This window comes from Pecten maximus, unplaced genomic scaffold, assembly GCF_902652985.1.
Source record: "Pecten maximus unplaced genomic scaffold, xPecMax1.1, whole genome shotgun sequence".
NCBI lineage: Eukaryota > Metazoa > Mollusca > Bivalvia > Pectinida > Pectinidae > Pecten > Pecten maximus.
Window position 1 is genome coordinate 3,598 of NW_022979548.1, and position 22,645 is coordinate 26,242.

General features: G+C 36.2%; 1 protein-coding gene across 1 annotated transcript; it reads left to right on the forward strand.

Moving 5' to 3' along the window:
- The first annotated feature begins 15,557 nt into the window (after positions 1 to 15,557).
- LOC117318891 (putative nuclease HARBI1) lies at positions 15,558 to 19,837 on the forward strand. The gene is made up of 5 exons (XM_033873818.1): positions 15,558 to 15,831; positions 16,497 to 16,763; positions 17,604 to 17,707; positions 18,131 to 18,340; positions 18,675 to 19,837. The coding sequence occupies exons 1-5, from the start codon at positions 15,558 to 15,560 to the stop codon at positions 18,876 to 18,878; spliced, it is 1,059 nt and encodes a 352-aa protein (XP_033729709.1). The 3' UTR covers positions 18,879 to 19,837.
- The last annotated feature ends 2,808 nt before the right edge of the window (positions 19,838 to 22,645 follow it).

Genomic DNA, 22,645 nt, shown 5'->3' on the forward strand with positions numbered 1-22,645 from the left:
TTTTGCCGAAGCCACTGATGACATATGTATATGTAGCAATTAAAAATTAATAAAAAAATAAATATCATTTTTTTTTATGAAGGGGCTTTTGTCCACTTTTTGAATAGTGTGAAGGGGCTTTTGTCCGGAGGGGCTTTTGTCCTAGGGGCTAATGTCCGGGGGGGCTAATGTCCGGGGGGGGGGGGGGGGGGGGGGGGCTTTTGTCCGTACCTCCCTTTACCTAGCCAGAGTTTCCTCTGGCCTTGGCACCATGTCTGGTATGGTGTCAGGGCTAGAAGAAACTCAGGCCGACCTATACCAAGGTCATATAGAATATAGGTACAGACTTGTGACTGTCGATATCTGACACTTTTGAAATGATATGATTGTCCATTCCTATTACAGTATTATCAAAACAGTTATAAGTCATTATTATAAAATATTTGGAAAAAAAATCAAACTGGTACTATTACTTTATGTCTTTGATATTATAATGAAAGTATGTATAGAGTATTAGATTATTAGAAGTCAATATGTAAATCAACATAGATTAATATCGAATTTTCATGTTTGAGTTAAGTAAATACTTATCAAACATTCCATACACCAACTGCAGCTGGCCTTATGTCATTTTTTTTTAAAGTTTGAACATTTAAATTCATGATTTTATAATAGGCTTGAACAACCATTGTACATTCATGACCTGTATCTATTACATACAATGTATGAGTGACACATACTATGATAGATATTGACTGAATGGGAATAGAAAACGATGTACATGTAGTTCCAACAGGTAAATGGTACATAGGTTGCCGTGTCCAACTGCCCTGAGGCAAATTGTACCTCAGGCTCTATACTCTTATTTCCTGGAGGAGAACAATGTGTACTAATTACGGGTATAAGGCTATATGTTGATTTTGGGAAATGGTGAATTTGCATTCATTATACCATTTGGAATTACACTGAATTTTTTTTTTTTTTTTTTTTTACTTAATCTCTTTCTTTACAATAAATTTTTAAATCAATGTCTTTATATTTTTGAATATAACAAGATAAGAACTGCATCATTTCTTAATTTGATTTGCATTATTTTTTTCTGAACTTATATAATTCAACATTGTACCTCTACATACCGGACACCTGCAGAAACCGGCCAATACGTTTTGTCTCAATGACTTGCGGTTTAGACAGGTTACAATGTAATAAGAAACAGCTTATTTTTACTTTCTAATTTCAGTATAGAATGACTTCATTTCAGTAGAGTTGGTCTTCTTAAACCTGTTAACCAATTTGTTAATGGTTTTACAGCTTATCTTTACATTTCCACCTTAATTACACTGGTATTTCGTTTATACATGTAATGGTCTGATTAAGGCCTCTCAGATGGAGAGCTACACTCCTTTTCTTCAAGTCAGGAAATAATCTTACTGTTCTGTTAATTGGCCTGAGGTTATAACACTGTGACCCTCATCATTTGAAGCCATACAGTGACAAAATTGACACAGGTATTTCTGTGAACCCAGGACAGTACCTGTAGCTGGCTCCCAAAACTCACCTGGCACAGGTCTCAGGTGTGTCAGGCCAGAGTCAGTCATGCATGACCAATAATAATAGCAAATAAACAGATACTGTCATTCATGATGGGTAGTCCGAAACTACATACTTGTGTGTACATTATGTCAGAACACTAATTTAACCAGGTTATGCTCGTAAATATGTACAGTTGTAAATGTATATTTTTCTAATGATCTATATAATTACTTGCCTGAACTGAGTACATATATGTAGAGAATGTCTTATATAAAAAACACATAATTCATTAAATACTGTTAATTTTCAATATTTTGAATAATCAATAACATAATATAGATACATTATCTAAACTCCCTTTACAGTTTGATTTAAACATATTTTATTGCCTTTAAACAATTGGATCGGGCACAAGTTTTTCAACTTCTACAAAGCCCTTTCCTTACAGTCATGATATATGTACAGTAATAAGTATTCTAATTGAAATAATTTTCAATTCCTTAATAGAATGAAATACAATTTACTGACATCTTAATAAAATATGAAATAATAAGCAATTAACTTTCATAGAAACCTGATTATGGCATAAATTGTATAACTGTCTTTTATGGATCTTGATAAATATAGATTTAAAATGTAGGCATTATTACCATGTATTAACAATAAAATAAATATTCCTAGTAGACTTAATAAATGTTAATAGTAATATTAACAGAACAAAAGTAATTTGTAAAAATCTATTTATATATGTAAATTATATTAAAAGCATCAAAGTATTAATACATGTATATTTGATATAGTCTGATTATAGAACTGGGGTAGACATGGTGTATCTTATAAGACTCCAGGTAGACTCGGAGTCCACTTGGAGTGCACTCCAAGTTTACCTGGAGTCCAAACGGAGTGCACTCCAAGTCCAAATGGAGTGCACTCGGAGTGCACTTGGGTGTAACCTTTAGTCTACACTCAACTGTAAGTGTTATATATATATTACTTAAAAAAAACCTAATAGGGATCCACAAAAATGCACAAGTGTACCCTACAACTGTTCTATCATTTACAACAATGACAGCTATTTAATATTTTACTGTAGTACTATTTTAGCACACAAAATTACAAGTGTGTCTTGGAGCACTATATCACTCAGTAATCTAAAACAAGATACACACAAAATTACAAGTGTGTCTTGGTATCCTACCAAGATAGTCGTAAAGGAAGAATACTACCGAATTGGTATATCACCCACAAATAGCAGGTATGTTTAGATTAACCCGAATGACCTATTAACTATTTATAAAAAATACTGTACACTGTTTATGTATTTTCCAGACCAAGAACTTGATAGGGTAACTACCTTTGTAAATGGAATATATTAAATTTAAAAATTTATTACTATGACTAGAGTATTAATAAATTTATTCTGAACTGTTCCTGGAGTAGCACTAGAAGATATTCATAAAAACTTTACAAGTCAACTGCATCTTTCTCGCATTCCTTTCATACCACTATCAAATTCATCTGTCTTCCAATAGAATATGTACTGGCTTAGTGTTCTAGCTAAAAGCCCGAAGCACTAAGATAACTGGCACTACTTACGTAGAGATTACTGGCTCCGTTAAAAACAGAGATTGTCTTCCAATCAAAACTCTTTCATAACTACCTTCCTCCTCTTACCCTTACATCCACAATTCTCCTTCTCTTCCAACTTCCTCTCCAGCTCTCGTTTCTCCTTCCTCTCACTTTCCAGACTATCTCTCAACTTATTTACAGCTGCTGTATTAGCTCTGACATGTCTGGACAAGTCCAGGATCACTTCCTCCTGAGATGCCATTATCTTCTGTTGCTGCTCCAGGAGCGTCACAATTGGAGCCATCCAAGCAGGAGTGGGGTCCTGTACTTCTTCCTTGGTTGAGGCATCCGGAACCTGGTCCAAGAGTCCTTCCAGGGCGAAATCCAACTCCACCAGCTCCTCCAGCACATCCACATGGGGTGGGGACACAGGCGGTGGCAATACGATCTCCGGTAAGGAGGGAGCTGGTTGGGTAGATTCCGGTGTCTGTGGCTTAAGGGCGTCTGGAATTGGATGTGACGCAACCTCCACCTTCACCTTCCTGGCCGAAGCTCTGGCTCTCCATATTCCATCAGATTCCTCTTTGCTTAGTTGTATAAAATCCAATCCAACCTGCAACTCTCTGGGGCGACTATTTTTCTTTAAGAAGTTATCAGACAGCACTAATCCCTGGGCCTCTCTCTGAGATAACTTTATATGGTGGTCAGGATAATGATCAACGTGCCTTTTTAGTTCATGCTCCCGCATACATCTGAAAAGGCACAAGGAGCAGTAGAACGGAGACTCCTCCAGAGGGACGTGATACTTGTAAACATGGTAAACTACCCTACGTTTCTCATCCACGTAATTACACTTGCCACAGCGGTAGGCCCTACCTCTGCTGTTCTCTGCTTTCCCCATTTCTATAAAAAATTATTAAAAGTTTCTGTAATGATGAGCTCCCATAACTAATATCTGATCTATTCTGCTTGAATCTTGAGTATCCATACACATGTCTCCTCTCGCATTCACACTGTTACAGATGTTTATAAATAGCAAGTCTGTAATTCTTTACAGTTTTCGTTTAATTTTCTTTTGTATTCGTAATATCCAATGTACAGTACAATCCCCCTCAAATGGTTTTAACTTGTCGTGATGTAGTAGTCGGGTCTTTCCTCGATCATCCATTTGGATAACATAGTTAACATCTGTCGGCTGCTCAGTGATGATACATGGTCCGAGGTATATAGGTTGAAGCTTCGGAGCGACTCCAACTTTCCTTTCTTCATTAAGGTACCATACTATATCTCCAGGATTGAACTGGTTGTAGGTTAGGTTCACATCATACTGATCTTTCCTTCTGCGAGCACTAACTGTAAGGTGTTTCCGAGCAACATCATGTGCATTCTGCATACGGTCTCGAAGTATAGTCACATATTCTCCATAACTGCTGACATAGTCTGAATCAGGGGTTCGGCTTCCAAATATAATTTCAGCTGGCAGGCGTACCTCTCGGCCCATCATCAACATATTAGGTGTCAGTCCTGTAGACTCATGAGGGGTAGCTCTGTATGCTGCCGCTAAACATCCTAAATTTCTGTCCCAATCTGTCTGTTGACCTTTTAAATAGGCTTTGATCATGCGAAGAAGTGTACGGTTAAATCTCTCCACCTGGCCATTACACTGGGGGTGACGAGGCGACGTTCTTGTCTTTTTAATCTCCAAAAGGCTACAGTGCTCTCATAGTTTCTTCCTTGGTCCGAATGTATGGATAGAGGACACCCGAAACGACTGATTACTTCGTTTAGTATAGCTTCAGCACATGTTTTGGCCATCTGGTCAGGAACTGGCAATATATCCACCCACTTGGAAAAATAGTCTGTAATTAGTAGTATGTAACGGTTCCCTCTTGGCGTAAGTGGTAATGGTCCTAATACATCTGTAGCAAGGCGGTCTAATGGGGCACCCACTAGCATATTGCCTAATCCAACTTTTGGTGTCTTTTCTGGTGGCTTGGTTTGAGCACAGGTAGGACATCTTAATATCCACAAGTTTACATCTTCCCTCACTTCATACCAGTAGTATCTCTGTATGGTTTTCTCACGCGTTTTCTTCTTTCCCAGGTGACCTCCAAGTAGGTTATTGTGCATCTGGTGCAAGACTTCATTTCGAAGGGTCTTTGGTACTAATAACTGAATATGGGTTCCGGTACCATCTTGACGATAGAAAGTTCTGCAAAGGATACCATCTTTTATCAACAATGACTTGAAAATGTGCCAATAATGACGAACAGCTAAACTGGACTGTGATACTTCAGAATGAGGTGGTCTGGACTTTTCCTGAACCCATCTATATACGTCTTTCATAGTGGCATCTTCTAACTGGAGCTTCTTTATTTTCTTGGTAGTACAGGAATCCCTCCAAGATGTCCACATAAAATCTTCTTCTTCTGAACCAACTTTTGTATTTTGAGATCTTGTTTTAACCGCTCGGACTTCCTGACTAACAAATGAACTCACCATTTCTTTACCTCGTTTGGTACACTTTGTACAAGGTCCACATTTCAGGTATTCAGAAGTGTCTGAACAATCACACTCATATGGGTTGTGGCATCTCGACATAGCATCGGCATTGCCATGCTTTGGCCCAGGCCTGTATTCTATGGAGAAATCGAAGGAAGACAATATTTCCAACCACCTAGCAGTTCTACCTTTGGGTTCTTTCAGGCTATAGAGCCACACTAAAGCTTGGTGATCTGTTCTGACTACAAATTTCCTTCCCAAAAGATACTGTCTGTAATAATTGACAAAATATTTCACAGCTAAGAGTTCTTTGTCGGTAACACAGTAGTTACGCTCAGCTTTGTTAAGGGTTCTACTACCATAAGCTATGACTCTTGACACTCCATCTTGAACTTTTTTTTTTTTTATTATTTCAGGTTTTTGTTGTCACATTTCATATGTTTATTACAAATAATACATAATATATTATTATACTTAAATTTGGTATAATAACAAATAAGGAGTAAAAGGCCACTGTATGTACTGGTATATCGTCTTTTAGGGCGATTTAGGCAAATGAGTATTTGTACATTAAATGTATAAAATTAAATTAAATATATACATGTACATATATATATCATGTATCCATGAATAGTCGTTCAAAAGTATTCCATCTCTGAGTTATCATAACTTTTGTTTTATTTGGATACGCAGAGAGTCCAATTTCTTCAATTTTCTTATAATAGATCATGTACGTTTTCCATTCCATGATTGTTGGAATTTTACCCCTTGTTCTACACAAGTAGATATAATATCTTAATAATAAACTTAAAAAATTTAATTCACACTCATGATCAGATTCAAAAATACCAAACAACATGTTGACAGGATCGTTTGCAATCACTATACCCAATTTTGCTTTTAAGAGATCCAAAAAGGATGACCAAAGGGATTGTACATGACAACATTCCCATAATAAATGAATCAATGTTTCTCTCCCATCCCCACAAAAAGAACATCTTTCTGTTTCAATCAACTTACATTGCATTAATTTTGTATTAGTATATACTATTCTGTGAAGAATTTTAAATTGAAAGTTATGAAGTTTTATGTCATCAGTTATGTATCTTGGAATTAAATAAAACTTACTCCAAGATTCCTTGGGAATGTTGACATGTAAAATTTCCTGCCATGTTTCCTGACTTCTCTTTGGTACCTCTGTTACTGTTTTTACTAAACATTTGTAAAAATATTTTGTTACCTTTTCATGTTTCTTCAAGTACTCTATAAATATGCATTGCTTGGCTTCAATCCGCTCATTTCTTCTCATTGAGCACAGGTAGGACATCTTAATATCCACAAGTTTACATCTTCCCTCACTTCATACCAGTAGTATCTCTGTATGGTTTTCTCACGCGTTTTCTTCTTTCCCAGGTGACCTCCAAGTAGGTTATTGTGCATCTGGTGCAAGACTTCATTTCGAAGGGTCTTTGGTACTAATAACTGAATATGGGTTCCGGTACCATCTTGACGATAGAAAGTTCTGCAAAGGATACCATCTTTTATCAACAATGACTTGAAAATGTGCCAATAATGACGAACAGCTAAACTGGACTGTGATACTTCAGAATGAGGTGGTCTGGACTTTTCCTGAACCCATCTATATACGTCTTTCATAGTGGCATCTTCTAACTGGAGCTTCTTTATTTTCTTGGTAGTACAGGAATCCCTCCAAGATGTCCACATAAAATCTTCTTCTTCTGAACCAACTTTTGTATTTTGAGATCTTGTTTTAACCGCTCGGACTTCCTGACTAACAAATGAACTCACCATTTCTTTACCTCGTTTGGTACACTTTGTACAAGGTCCACATTTCAGGTATTCAGAAGTGTCTGAACAATCACACTCATATGGGTTGTGGCATCTCGACATAGCATCGGCATTGCCATACTTTGGCCCAGGCCTGTATTCTATGGAGAAATCGAAGGAAGACAATATTTCCAACCACCTAGCAGTTCTACCTTTGGGTTCTTTCAGGCTATAGAGCCACACTAAAGCTTGGTGATCTGTTCTGACTACAAATTTCCTTCCCAAAAGATACTGTCTGTAATAATTGACAAAATATTTCACAGCTAAGAGTTCTTTGTCGGTAACACAGTAGTTACGCTCAGCTTTGTTAAGGGTTCTACTACCATAAGCTATGACTCTTGACACTCCATCTTGAACTTTTTTTTTTTTTTTATTTCAGGTTTTTGTTGTCACATTTCATATGTTTATTACAAATAATACATAATATATTATTATACTTAAATTTGGTATAATAACAAATAAGGAGTAAAAGGCCACTGTATGTACTGGTATATCGTCTTTTAGGGGGATTTAGGCAAATGAGTATTTGTACATTAAATGTATAAAATTAAATTAAATATAAACATGTACATATATATATCATGTATCCATGAATAGTCGTTCAAAAGTATTCCATCTCTGAGTTATCATAACTTTTGTTTTATTTGGATACGCAGAGAGTCCAATTTCTTCAATTTTCTTATAATAGATCATGTACGTTTTCCATTCCATGATTGTTGGAATTTTACCCCTTGTTCTACACAAGTAGATATAATATCTTAATAATAAACTTAAAAAATTTAATTCACACTCATGATCAGATTCAAAAATACCAAACAACATGTTGACAGGATCTTTTGCAATCACTATACCCAATTTTGCTTTTAAGAGATCCAAAAAGGATGACCAAAGGGATTGTACATGACAACATTCCCATAATAAATGAATCAATGTTTCTCTCCCATCCCCACAAAAAGAACATCTTTCTGTTTCAATCAACTTACATTGCATTAATTTTGTATTAGTATATACTATTCTGTGAAGAATTTTAAATTGAAAGTTATGAAGTTTTATGTCATCAGTTATGTATCTTGGAATTAAATAAAACTTACTCCAAGATTCCTTGGGAATGTTGACATGTAAAATTTCCTGCCATGTTTCCTGACTTCTCTTTGGTACCTCTGTTACTGTTTTTACTAAACATTTGTAAAAATATTTTGTTACCTTTTCATGTTTCTTCAAGTACTCTATAAATATGCATTGCTTGGCTTCAATCCGCTCATTTCTTCGGAAAAGTATAAGTTTCCATGACTTTGGAATTGCATTCAAAACACCATAATATTCAATAAAATTAATTTGCAAATTAAATTTCTCACAAAAGTATTGATGTGTTAAGAAACTGTTGTTTTCAACAAGATCACCGATAAAGAAAATATCCTTTTCACACCAATGTTTATAAATAAAGATCTTGTTGTCAATTTTTATAAAATTATTAAACCATATTGGCTGAGAGGCCACATCTTCAGGGGTTGTGGGGAGATCACCACCATTTAGTTCAGCCCACACATTAAAAATCTCACTCCAGAAAATATTTAATGATTTAGAAATTTTTAAAAGACCTTCCCTCTTCATTTTAAAAACTTTATCTCCTCCATATGGTTCAATTTTATCTAGAATCAGTGTTTTCCAAGGAGAAGAATTCAAAGGGTCAAGTAATTTTTTGATCCAGCACATTTTTAAAGCATGGCAAAAAGAAATTATATGAGGCACCCGTAGTCCTCCCTCATTATAATCACCATACATTACATTTCGCTTAACTTTATCAATTTTGTCATTCCATAAAAACTGGAAGAAGCATTTTTGTAACTCTAACAAACATTCATTTGTTGGATCTGGTAAAACAGTGAACGTTTGAATAAAAATGGGCAATGCCAGTGATTTTATGACCGTTACTTTTCCAATGTATGTAAGATTTCTAAAAGACCAATTATTCAATAATTTTTTGACAGCAATTAACTTTTGTCTGAAGTTATCTTCAAAAATATTTTCTGCTTGAAAGTTGTAAGTTATACCTAATAGTTTAAATTTCCCCTGGTGATTCCAGCTTAATTTTCTGTCTGGAAGAAGTTCTTCTCCACAACCCCGTTTTGCCCCAATCCATATTGCTTGTGTTTTTTCCATATTTATCTTAAGCCCAGATACTTTACCAAAGTCATCTAAAATTTTAAGAACATTGTTTAAAGAATTTGGATCATCCGATAATGTAAAAGAAGTATCGTCTGCAAATTGATTAATCAAGAATTCTGAATTTTTAACTTTGATACCATTTATATTAGGATCAATTTTAATTGCTGAACTTAAAATTTCCACACAAAGAATAAAAAGATAAGGACTGATAGGATCACCTTGTCTAACTCCACGGCATACCTCAAAAAAAGTAGAACAGTGTCCATTGTTCAATACACAACATGAATTATCATTATAAAAAGTTTTTATCCATTGTAAAATAGAAGGACCAAAACCATAAAATGAAAGTGTTTTTAAGATAAAATTAGACTCTAGGGAATCAAAAGCTTTCTCAAAGTCTATAAGCAACAGTAATCCTGGGATATTTTCTTTTTCAGTAGCATCTATTAAGTCAGAAATTAACCTAGTGCATTCACCAATGTATCTACCTTTAAGGAATCCTTTTTGTGTTTCACTTATAACACTATTTAAAACTGTTTTGATTCTATTGGAAATAATTGAAGACACAATTTTATAATCAACATTGAGTAAAGTAATAGGCCTCCAATTTTTTACATACAATTTAGATTTACCCTCTTTTGGAATGCATGTAATCATGCCTTGACGTTGAGTTATAGATAAAATTCCTTCATCATAGGATTGATTAAGTGAATTAATTAAAAACCTATTTATATCTAACCAAAAAAATTTGTAAAATTCTGTAGTAAAACCATCTATTCCAGGAGACTTATTATTATTCATACTTTTTATCGATTTAAGACATTCCTGGTAATTAATTTTTCCTTCTAATTGACTACTTTGCTCTTCTGTTAATGTTTTTATAAAAGGATTTTCAACATCAAAAAATGCATCACTAATTAAATTATCATTTACATGTGAACTGGTGTAAAGGGTTTTGTAAAAAATTCTCTGTTCTTCTAAAATCTCTTGAATGTCAGTTATTTCCTCACCAGTTTCTGTTATTAGTTTTGGAATCAATTTTTCCTGGTAATGTTGTTTTTCTAAATTACAAAAAAAATTTGAGCTCCGCTCACCTTCTACTTTCCACTTTGATTTTGCTCTCAAAATAATTCCCTTCATTTTACTTTCTCTTAATAACATTAACTCATTTTCCACTATTTCAATTTCCTTCAAGTCTCTATCTTCTTGTTGTTGTAATTTTTTTAGTTTTGATTCTAGTTCATTTTCTATTTTATCCCTTTCTCTTTTTTTAAAAGTCGAGTAGGCAATTGTTTTCCCTCTAATCATTAATTTTAGTGTTTCCCATAGCAGTTTATCACTAATTGAAAAAGTAATCAGGTTTATATCTTCCTCATCTGGATTAGTAGCATAACTATTTATAGCATCACTAATACATTTTTTAACAACATTAACATACTCAATATCATTCAATAAACTATTATTAAATTTCCATGTACCTTTTCCCCTCGGTTGATCAATAAGTTTTATAGTTACAAAAATTGGAGAGTGGTCTGATCTATAGCTTGCACCAATATCAGATTTATTAACAAAAGGGTATAAATCGGTTGAAATTAAAAAATAGTCAAGCCTAGCCTGTTTTTTATGAGGACCATGCCATGTATATAAAGTCTTACTTGGATTTTGCTCCCTCCATATATCTACTAGATCAAATTTTTCCATTATAGATAAAATTTCCTTACGATTAGATTCATTATTTTTATTGGCATAATTTTTAGTGTCTGTTATATAATTTTGTGGTGCATTCCAGTCACCGCCTAAAATCACTGATGTATTTTGACGTAGCTGTAATTGATTTGATAAAAACTGATAAAATTCAATATTTGTTTCATTTGGACCATAAACTGCTACAAGAGTAAGATTTCTGTTGCTTATAGAAATGTTGATATCTAATATTAAAAGATTACCTGCTTTATCATTAGATGTTGACAATAGTGTATAGCCAAATGTATTATTAAAAAGAATTGCAACACCTCTACTGTTTGAGGTATAAGAATTAAACCAAGCTTCATATCCCCATTCAAATTTCCATTGGCCTTCTACTTCCTTCTTTGAATGAGTATCAATTAAAAAAATTATGTCATATTTCTTTTTATACTTTTCAAAAATGTCCTTTCTTTTTATTGGATCAGAAGATAACCCCCTACAATTTACACTGCATATTTTCAATCCCTCACCTGTAATTATAAATTACTAAATGACCAGTCATAGTTTTCCTACATAATACATACATGTACAGCAACCTTTTATAATTAAAACTAAGAAGTTGAATGTGACTATTTTCATCTTTCAAAAATTCCCCATCCCCCCTGAAACTTAGTGACACATATTCAAAAAATAGAATGAGACAAAGAAGATATTTTCCAGTCTCATTTACAATGGCCATGTTCCAGTTTTGCATGGCTGATACCCTCTTAAATCGTGTAAACACCTCAATACTACATTTTACATGTACAGTACTTGTGAAGTAAAAGTAGATTCTACAATGTACTGATAGAAAAAACAAATAACAGAACAAAAAGAAAAACATGTTCAAACATCAATATATGACATTGTTATAGTATGAATACTTAATAATTCAGAAAGTTAAATCCCTTATTTATATTGTGCCTTATTGTATATTGTAACTTACACGTTTTTTTTTTATGTTTACAAAACCTAGATCCACTGTACACTCATGTGCTTATGCAAGCTTAGGCACTACGACACCAATTTCTATTCGGATTTCGTAATTTCCTCAAGTCAAAAACATTTACCCTTATCTAGATAGTATGTTCCTTTTAAATTCAATGAATAAAAAAAGAAAAAACAAAACGCAACAGAACAATTTACATCGAAAACTTACTTTATGGACTGCCGAGGTGACTTCCGGAAGTAGATCTAGACCGGAAGAAGATTACGTCAAACTAATGAACGCCACAGTACACCTAATGCGCAGTTCGGTGCCCAAGGAGAAAATCAAATATTGTATAACACGTTAGACCGTTTTACTACTCACTTTCAACATGACACTCTCTTAAAATATCAATACAGAAAATTATTAATGAATCTAGAAAGATTCCGACAGCGTGTCACATGTTAGCGAGTATCGCCTGCTTCCAAAACAGGAAATTATTTATGGTCGTACTAAAAGACCGTGATTTTTTTTATACCACGAAAAGCGTCCCGCGTAGAACATCCTGTGTTACATTTATAACGTTCAATGCTTGGCTAGCAGAAATTATTTGAGATCATAAACAGAAGGAAACGCACGAAATGTTCATTTATATTTTGACAATATCGTTAAATATTACATAAACGCAAAAACATAAGGACATGTGTTCACAGACGGGTATTTTGGAAAGTATAGATACCGAGATGTAAGCCACCTTGAATCTGCAGAAAAAACGCACGTGATTAGGTGGTTTTAGTCCGCCTTATAGCCTTGGGTCATACACAGCTATGTCTATTCACGCGATGTAAACAGCACACGTGTAATACACGAGTAGTCTCGTATTGGAAAGAAATATTTATTCTCTCCAGGGGCATCACGTGCCTCCAAAAACATTCGATTAGTTTTTTACTAACAAAGAAAGGATCGGTGTAAATCGGTATTGCTTTTTATACATTCATACTTAAGAAATAATTACCTATGTTTAATTTTGTATTAGATTTCAGATCAGTGTATTTTATCTTATTTGATAAAAAAAAAAAATAATAATAATAATACATTCTGAGTTATAAGAAAAACGACGCCCATTCAATGTTTGAATGATGTAAATATCAATATATATACAAATGTATATCTTCTTTTACCTTCTTGGCTCAATATATGTACAAGGTTATCCCGAACAAAAGAAAAAATAAAAACAAAAACCAACCATCTTACAGTCCATCAACTCAAAAAGCGTGTACATCATCAGTATGAATTTATATACTTCAGACATTATATTTTCGTTCACTTACATGTATATAAGTTTAGCGTACACTTTCCGCGAAAGTTCACTGATTTCTTTTTTTAATCAAGTCAACAAAGGGGAATTCTTTCATGTAGATAAGTTTATATTTTGACCTCTCCTGAGCTGACATCTCCCTCCTGGCCTTCAACAAATCCGCTCGCCTTTTGCTGACTGACGCAGGGACGTCAGGGACTACACTGATGCCCTTACCACTCGGTAATTTGAATGCAGCCTCCAAAATTTCATCCCTATCCAATAGACTACTTAGTCTAATTATAATGTTATGTTTATCTGAAGCGCCACCCGGAAGCCTGTGCACAGCTGTAAGAAGCAGTGTCTGCGCCCTTTCCGTCTCAAAACCCAGAGTGTCAACCAGGAATTTCCTTACAGTTTTCTCCGTTACTCTTGGGGGTTCTTTTAAAGGCCCCTCCACCCCACGGATCACTAGATTCCATTTACGAGTCCACATATCTAATTTGGTGCGGTTATTCTCCTCATTGGTGATTTGGTCTGTTAATTTTGTTTCCAAATCGGGCAAAACTTTCTCGTGTAACTCACTTAGGCTTGTGTTAGTATTTTCCGCGAAAGTCTCCAACACAGATACAGTTTTGGTCAATGCACCCATTTGGGATTGAACTGATGACACCTGTATATGCAGTCGCGCAAAGCACGCAGCGATGTCGTTAAAACCCGTACACGTGTACATGGCCGATACATCAACTGGGGCCCTATCCTCTGCCCCTCCTACCTGGTTCTCATTTCTACTATTGTCCATCATGGTTCCAGGCAAGAGAAAAACTGGTTAGAGATATGTTTTTTATGGGCAGTGTCAGTTGAAAAGAAAGCACTGAAAACGACAGTCCACACGTGTGTATATATCTCGTAACGTACAGGTTGTACACGTGGTATATGCAGTAGGGCTATATAGGCACTGGTCACACCGTAATTTTCAAGCATAAAACTCACAAAAAGGCAGGTTAAAGTTCCAAAATAGTCAGGATATATCACACCGATGGTAATGGAGTCAACATGTAAAAAGTAATTATTGCAATATAGTTTTTGGTGTTGTATCGACTCTGAAAACAGCGGAGCTGTCACTCACCCGCTTGTCTTGTCCGCCATTCAAACCATCTTGAACTTGACTAAGAACAGCTCCTATTCCGTAATCACTGGCATCTGTATCAAGTGTATATTCTCCTTTGTCTTTAGGATATGCCATTATCTCTGGACTGGTAAGCTTCTGTTTCATGGTCTCAAAACTTCTTTGGCACTCATCTGTCCAAGTGAAAGTTGTATCTTTCCTTGTTAAATTCGCCATAGGTTTAGCTATGTCAGCAAAATTCTGGATAAATCTTTTATAATAACTTGCCATCCCCAAAAACTGTCGAATTTGTTTGATACTGGTAGGTACAGGCCACTGACTTAACTTCATCACATTGTCAGGGTTTGGTTTCACACCTTCAGCAGCCACTACGTGTCCTAAAAAGGTAACTTCTGTCTGCAGTAGTTGACATTTCTCCGGTTTCAATTTCAATCCGGCTTCTCTGATTCTCTGTAAAACTTCTTCCACTCGGTTCATGTGCTCTTCGAAGGTAGTTCCAAATACAATGATATCATCCAGATATATTAAACAAGTCAACCATTGAAGTCCACTCAAGGCTAACTCCATCAATCTTTGAAATGTAGCGGGGGCATTACAAAGGCCAAATGGCATAGTTTGGAATTCATATAGTCCATACTTTGTAACAAATGCTGTTTTAGGAATATCTTCTTCTTTTACAGGTATTTGATGATAGCCAGGGCCCGGTTGTTCAAAACTATCGTTAAGCTAACGACGTCGTTAAACCATGGTTAGCGAGTCGTTAAGATCTAACGACGTCGTTAACTGTTGTTCAAAAAAGTAAACATTTAACGACTCGCTAATTAATCGCTAACTTTAATCACTCATCTACCCACGATTAAGTATTTAACGAGTCGTCAAATATGGCCGCCTTGGTGCTTGTCGTTGTCCCTCCTCAGAGGAAAGAGCGCATTTTTCGACATCAAGCCATCCTTGATGGAGCCTTTACGGACCAGGAGCTTCGCCAAAGGTACCGATTTGGTCGCCAATCAATTATGTTCCTGACCCATCTCCTTAGACCGGATTTAGCAAGGAAATCTCGCAGGAACCATGCCCTGACTGTTCAGCAGCAGGTGCTGTCAACGTTGAGGTTCCTGGCAAGTGGAAGTTTCCTTCAAGTTGTTGGAGACACTAAAGGTAATTGAATGGATTTATTATTAAACCACAAGCAATATTGATGCAGTGAAATCAAATATATTGCAGCTGTTATTTCTTCCAATATTGACAACAACAAAAATTGATTCATTCTTTTAATTTTGAAAATGTAGATTATGATTTCTTGCAGCGACAGAAACAGTTATCATCGTATATTCTTTTATATATGTAACCCTGGTAAATACTAGCCGCAATATACTGCTCGGCTAGGGAAATCTTCTCTTCAGCTCGATCAGTTGAGCGCAAGACTAGTAAGAAAGAGGTCCCGGGTTCGATCCCTAGCGGAGGCAGTGATTTAAATTTAATCCATCCTGCGCTCTGTTACATTACTAATAGTAAATAGTAATTATATATAAGCTTGCCCTTATCATTTGTATAGTGTACACATTGGACGTTTTGTTTGAAGTTGTATTTTCGTAATAAATGCCCATCACACGTCATCGACGATTGCTTGTTTTGAAATAGAATGTGCGCTAGTAGTCCTACAGTTGACGTCTATATTTCAGTGAAAAGGTTCACTTATATAAACAACGTGTTAAGGTACGATACTGTAAACGAATAGTGTACTGTACTACGATACCGGTGGGCTAAAAAATGACAAAACCGAATAATTTTGGCAAACAACTTACTTGTTATTTCATTGAAAGGTCTGGATAAAAGCACCGTATCCAGGTGCGTCCATAAAGTGTGTGGTAAGTTGGCTTGTTATGCTAGCCAAGCTATAAAGTGGCCCACCACAGAGGAGTGCCAGAAGGGGAAGAGGAAATTTTTCGCCATCGCCGGGTTTCCCTCCATAATAGGAGCAGTGGACGGAACACATATCCGTATACAGGCACCACACACTGACGAGCCATCCTATGTAAACAGGAAGGGCTACCACAGCATCAATGTGCAGGGTGTTTGTGATGCTGACGGTAAGTTTAAATTTGTTTATGCACTCGTGATACTCTGCGTGGTGCCCCTTACAACATTGACAAGTTAACTATAAAAAAAAACCCAACAACTATAGTCAGTTTCAACTATGTGAAACTCCGGATCCTCTGAACAATAGCTATGGAATAGTGTGTAAATATGGTTTCAAGCATATGTGAAACCATAGACAAGATAATGAAACTGACAAATGATAATTGCATTTATATTATACTTGTTCATTATTATCATTAGACCTATATTTTTAAATTTTTATTTTATTTTTTATTTTTCAAAATTTTTAACATATTTATACATTTCAAATGACATAATAAGACACTATTATATATCTAATACAAATCAAATCAATACATGGATACATAAATAATAAATGTTAACAACAGCAAAACAAAACATAAATAGACAAAGCAGGAACAAACACAGAAAAACAAGGTTGGATTGTTTGTTTTAAATTTATGTCATCAGTTTTTTGTAATTAAATAATTCCAGTGAGTCTTTCCCATTTGGTCCATTGTTTCTGCTAAAGCTAGGTGCCTATATATTTTTCGCTGTAGGCAAAACTTAATTTCATGTGTAAACACACTTTTTGGAAAATCCGGAACCAATTGATCAATTTTTGTTTTCACAAATGTGAAGCCTGAATGTACTTCTTCATACTGAATATACCAATTATAGTGTACATTTTTCGCCCATGGCCAGTCTGTCCTACTGTAGTGTGCTACATAAGTGAACATGCATCATTGTGAAATAAATATTATATATTTGTAAAAAATAATAAAAAATGGTCTACCCATATTATGTATAATATACTATATTTCTTACAGTAATATTTCATTTCATTCATTTTTTGCTACATGAAAATTCTTGGGCATCAAATGTCAGTTGGCCAGGGTGCACACATGATGCCCATATTTTCAGAACTTCTCAGGTATATATTTAATTACCATAGTTTATAACATTCCAAAAAGAGACCAGTTACATATTATTAAAATTTTCTTCTAATAAAGGTGATCTTTATTATAAAAAACAATGAGATACATATAGCTGGCATTAGCAGTTGTAGAAAAAGAGGTATTCAATTCATATTTTTTTTTATATAAATTGATTTAGGTCATTGATGGTGATCCATTTAAAAAATTTTTTTTTACATATAAATGTCAACTGTTCATATTATCAAGATAGAGTTGCAATGTCATATGATGATATTCATTAATAAAATAATAGATTCATAAAAAAAAACCCAACTGAAATGACCTTAAATAAAAATTATCTCAACGGCCAGTTCTTGAACTAACATTCCTCCACTATTTTTGACATTGTTTTGCATTTGTATTATTATATTGATTTGCAGGTTTGTCAGCATATGGAAACAAACCAGAATTTGGAAAATGTGCTATTGGGTGATTCTGGCTACCCGTGCCGACCATTTCTGTTGACGCCATATTTGAATGCAAATTGTCCTGCACAAAGAAACTATAACTATGCACATGGCAGGACCAGAAGTGTCATCGAAAGGACATTTGGGAGGTGGAAGAGACGCTTCCACATCCTTCACTCTGAGGTATTAATTTTACTTCATGGACAAGCAATTATGACAGTGATGTTATCAGTACAGTGTATTCAAATTGAATAACACACATATACTTTATAGGGTTTAACATTAATATTGATATTTGGAAATGACTCATTCTAATATAGCTATTCAATTACTCGTGACCTTAAAAAAAATACATTAAACTAATTCAATATCCTTATAGATAAATATATCAATTTGAAAAGGAAAAAGTGAGAGTGACAATACAAGTGACAGCATAGAAAATTTCTATGAAATCTGTATATATAAATGTTATCATACATTTATCATGTCTTATATATTCCAAACTTTCTTAACACAGATACGCATGCAGCCGGAACGAGTCGTCACCCTTATCATGGCATGTGCAGTGCTTCACAACATTGCCATGTCCATGAGGGAGCCACTCATTGATGGGGAGGAAGACAATGCTGTTGATGAGGTAGAGGGTGATGCTGCCTACAATGGACCGCAGGACGGACAAGCTGTTAGAGAACATGTCACCCGTGCCTACTTCACCAGGTAGTCTTCCTCAGAGGGTATTAACCGTTGGGGGCGCGAGGAGTGCCCCACTCCAAGATGGTGTTAACTGTTGGGGGCGCGAGGAGTGCCCCACTCCAAGATGGTGTTAACTGTTGGGGGCGCGAGGAGTGCCCCACTCCAAGATGGTGTTAACTGTTGGGGGCGCGAGGAGTGCCCCACTCCAAGATGGTGTTTACTGTTGGGGGCGCGAGGAGTGCCCCACTCTGAGATGGTGTTTACTGTTGGGGGCGCGAGGAGTGCCCCACTCCAAGATGGTGTTAACTGTTGGGGGCGCGAGGAGTGCCCCACTCCGAGATGGTGTTTACTGTTGGGGGCGCGAGGAGTGCCCCACTCCAAGATGGTGTTTACTGTTGGGGGCGCGAGGAGTGCCCCACTCCAAGATGGTGTTAACTGTTGGGGGCGCGAGGAGTGCCCCACTCCAAGATGGTGTTTACTGTTGGGGGCGCGAGGAGTGCCCCACTCCGAGATGGTGTTTACTGTTGGGGGCGCGAGGAGTGCCCCACTCCGAGATGGTGTTTACTGTTGGGGGCGCGAGGAGTGCCCCACTCCGAGATGGTGTTAACTGTTGGGGGCGCGAGGAGTGCCCCACTCCAAGATGGTGTTTACTGTTGGGGGCGCGAGGAGTGTCCCACTCCAAGATGGTGTTTACTGTTGGGGGCGCGAGGAGTGCCCCACTCCAAGATGGTGTTAACTGTTGGGGGCGCGAGGAGTGCCCCACTCCAAGATGGTGTTAACTGTTGGGGGCGCGAGGAGTGCCCCACTCCGAGATGGTGTTTACTGTTGGGGGCGCGAGGAGTGCCCCACTCCAAGATGGTGTTAACTGTTGGGGGCGCGAGGAGTGCCCCACTCCAAGATGGTGTTTACTGTTGGGGGCGCGAGGAGTGCCCCACTCCGAGATGGTGTTTACTGTTGGGGGCGCGAGGAGTGCCCCATTCCAAGATGGTGTTTACTTTTGGGGGCGCGAGGAGTGCCCCACTCCAAGATGGTGTTTACTGTTGGGGGCGCGAGGAGTGCCCCACTCCAAGATGGTGTTTACTGTTGGGGGCGCGAGGAGTGCCCCACTCCAAAATGTTCCTTTATAAAATGCATACATTTGTATGGAAGTTGGAACAAATATTTGGCTTTGTTTTTTGTTCACCACATTTTATTTGTTACTTATGCCAGCTTCAATATAATGCTTTGAACTCAATATCCAGAAAATCTGGCTAAATTAGGGCAAGGCCCTGAAATCAACAGACGATAGACATTGAACTATGGCCCAGATAACATGTACAGTATTTATCTTCAAATAAGCCCGCTCCTGTTATAAATGCAAAAAGGAAGATTAGAGCCTTGTAGACATTTGCAGATAAATGTGTACATAAATAACAAGAGGCCCAGGGGCCTTAACGGTCATCTGACTCTAAATTAAAACCCTTATTTTGTAGTATGCATTCTCTGTAGCAAGTATAGTGGCACTGTTTGCCATGGTGGCCATCTTGGATTTCTGACTGACCCAATAAATAACAACACTTGGTCTGGACCATCTAAGGATAATTTCTGGTAAGTTAATTAGAGCTGAATCCCACCGGTGGAATTTGAGAAGAAGTTTGAAATAGGTGTTGTTCAGGAAAACCATGATTGTGCAATCATGTTACAAAATGGCCGCCATTGCTGCCATGTCAAAGTTTTAACGAGGCCGAAAAAATATCAACACTTTCTTGACATTCTCACCCATTTCCAGCTCAACAGCACCAATGGAACAGGAGAAGTTTAAAATGTGTTTTTCAAGATGGCGGCCATGGTGGCCATCTTGGATTTCAGACCGACCCGAAAAATAACAACTCATGGTCAAGCCCATCCCAGCATCATTTCAGGTAAGTTTCAGCTCAATCCCACTGGTGGAACTTGAGAAGAAGTTTGAAATGTGAATGTGAATGCACGACGCATGGAGCACGACGACGGACAAAGCATGATGACTATAGGTCATCATGACCCTTCAGGTCAGATGACATAAAAAATAATAAATTACATAAATTTTCTCTTAAATTTTTAATTAACAGTATCACCTTTATTTACAAATAACAAGCATTCTCTATTGGGTTGAATAAACAATGTGTCCTGCCCCTAAACGATATTCAGGTATTCTTTTGGTATGTCTAATGTACAGAGTAAAAGAATTTAAAGTGAATTTAAAGTGAAATGTGTAATAACAGCCTTGGATTGAAATATATACATGATTCTGCATAGCACAGCATAGAAGTAAACACTGATTTTATTCCAAAAGAATCCTATATCAGTGAAGCAGCATCCAAATACATTATTAATTGAATGGTGTGCCATTATAAAACTTTAACCAAAACTTAAACCAGACAGACTGATGGATGGACGAACGGCTGCAGGCAAAACCTATATCCCCCCCCCCCCAAGTTTCACCAGTGAGGGACCAATTAATTGTCCAGTGTTTGTAAGCGGATTCATACAGTTTGCAAACATTGTTTTTTCATACCCCAATGAAACAAAAAAAAATAGACATCAATGCTTAAATGAAACAATTGCATAATAGGTGTAAAATAAATGTGTTATTTTAACTGCTGAATGGAATAGAATTGTACAAAACACCATACAAAATTTAATTTTAGCAATGAGATACATTGAAACAATTTCATGAAATATGAATTATTCAATTTATGATTTATGAAGCAAATCTTATTGTACATTACCATTTTATGTATCAAACAGTCAGTGAAATATTTAAACATAGTCATGGATGATCTATAATATTTCCTATAGGTTAAACATTTCCTTTGATAAATTGATTGTTTGATTAAAATGTCTGTGAAACCATACGCCACAGAAATATGTGTGTGTAAGACACCTTAAATAAAAAAAGAACTTAACAAGACACTGAGGTATATTACATCAACTCCATTCATCCGTTGCTAGACTTATTCAGAAGAAACTTGTAACTAGTTTTGTTTTTATTAGATGCTTTCCTAAAGACTACTGGTAGGCTTTCCTCTAAGGTTATTGAGAAGAAGTCATTTGAAGATTTTAACCCATTTGATCAAATTAACCTTGAATAAAAGGTCAAGGTCATCGATTTAAACAAACTTGGTAGCTCTATATCCCGGGCAGCATGCTACAGGCCTAATATCAAGTCATTTGGGCAAGTGAGCTAACAAACACTAAACAATAGTGCATAATTACAAATTCTCAAAATTCACAAATGAATATGTCATTTTTACCCCAAAAAAATTAATGTAATATGTAAGTTATTCACTTTGTGATCTAATTAGATTGATACCAAGCTTTGTTTAAGTTGGACATACACAGATTAAAAGCATAAAACATAAAAAGTAAAATATTGAAAACACTGAAGCTGCCTGAGAAATAACAACATAGTCTCACTTCATAACAAGAAAAGATTATATAATAATGAATTTTTATGTACAATGATGAATCAACTGTTGTCAGCTTATATACAAGAGGCCCATGGGCCTTAATGGTCACCTGATATTTGAAATATTTCAGTTAATTTAAATGACCCATTTTGGCCCTGCCCATTAGCCCTAGGGGTCAGTCAACACCAACATGTGCATACCATTAAACTGTCATCCTATGCTGATTACGTTAACAAAGTTAGAATGAATTCCAATAGAAATCAAACAGATTATAGTCAAAAATGTGATTTTCCTATATAAACTATAGTAAAATTTTACCCCCTCGCCAGGGGCAAACTTGTGACCTCAAGGTCATGAAATTCACAGT

Coding starts and splice junctions, on each gene's coding strand:
- LOC117318891 (XM_033873818.1), top strand. CDS start 15,558: ATGGCCGCCTTGGTGCTTGTCGTTGTCCCTCCTCAGAGGAAAGAGCGC. Junction 15,832..16,496: donor AGTTGTTGGAGACACTAAAG/GTAATTGAATGG, acceptor TTTCATTGAAAG/GTCTGGATAAAAGCACCGTA. Junction 16,764..17,603: donor GGGTGTTTGTGATGCTGACG/GTAAGTTTAAAT, acceptor TATTTCTTACAG/TAATATTTCATTTCATTCAT.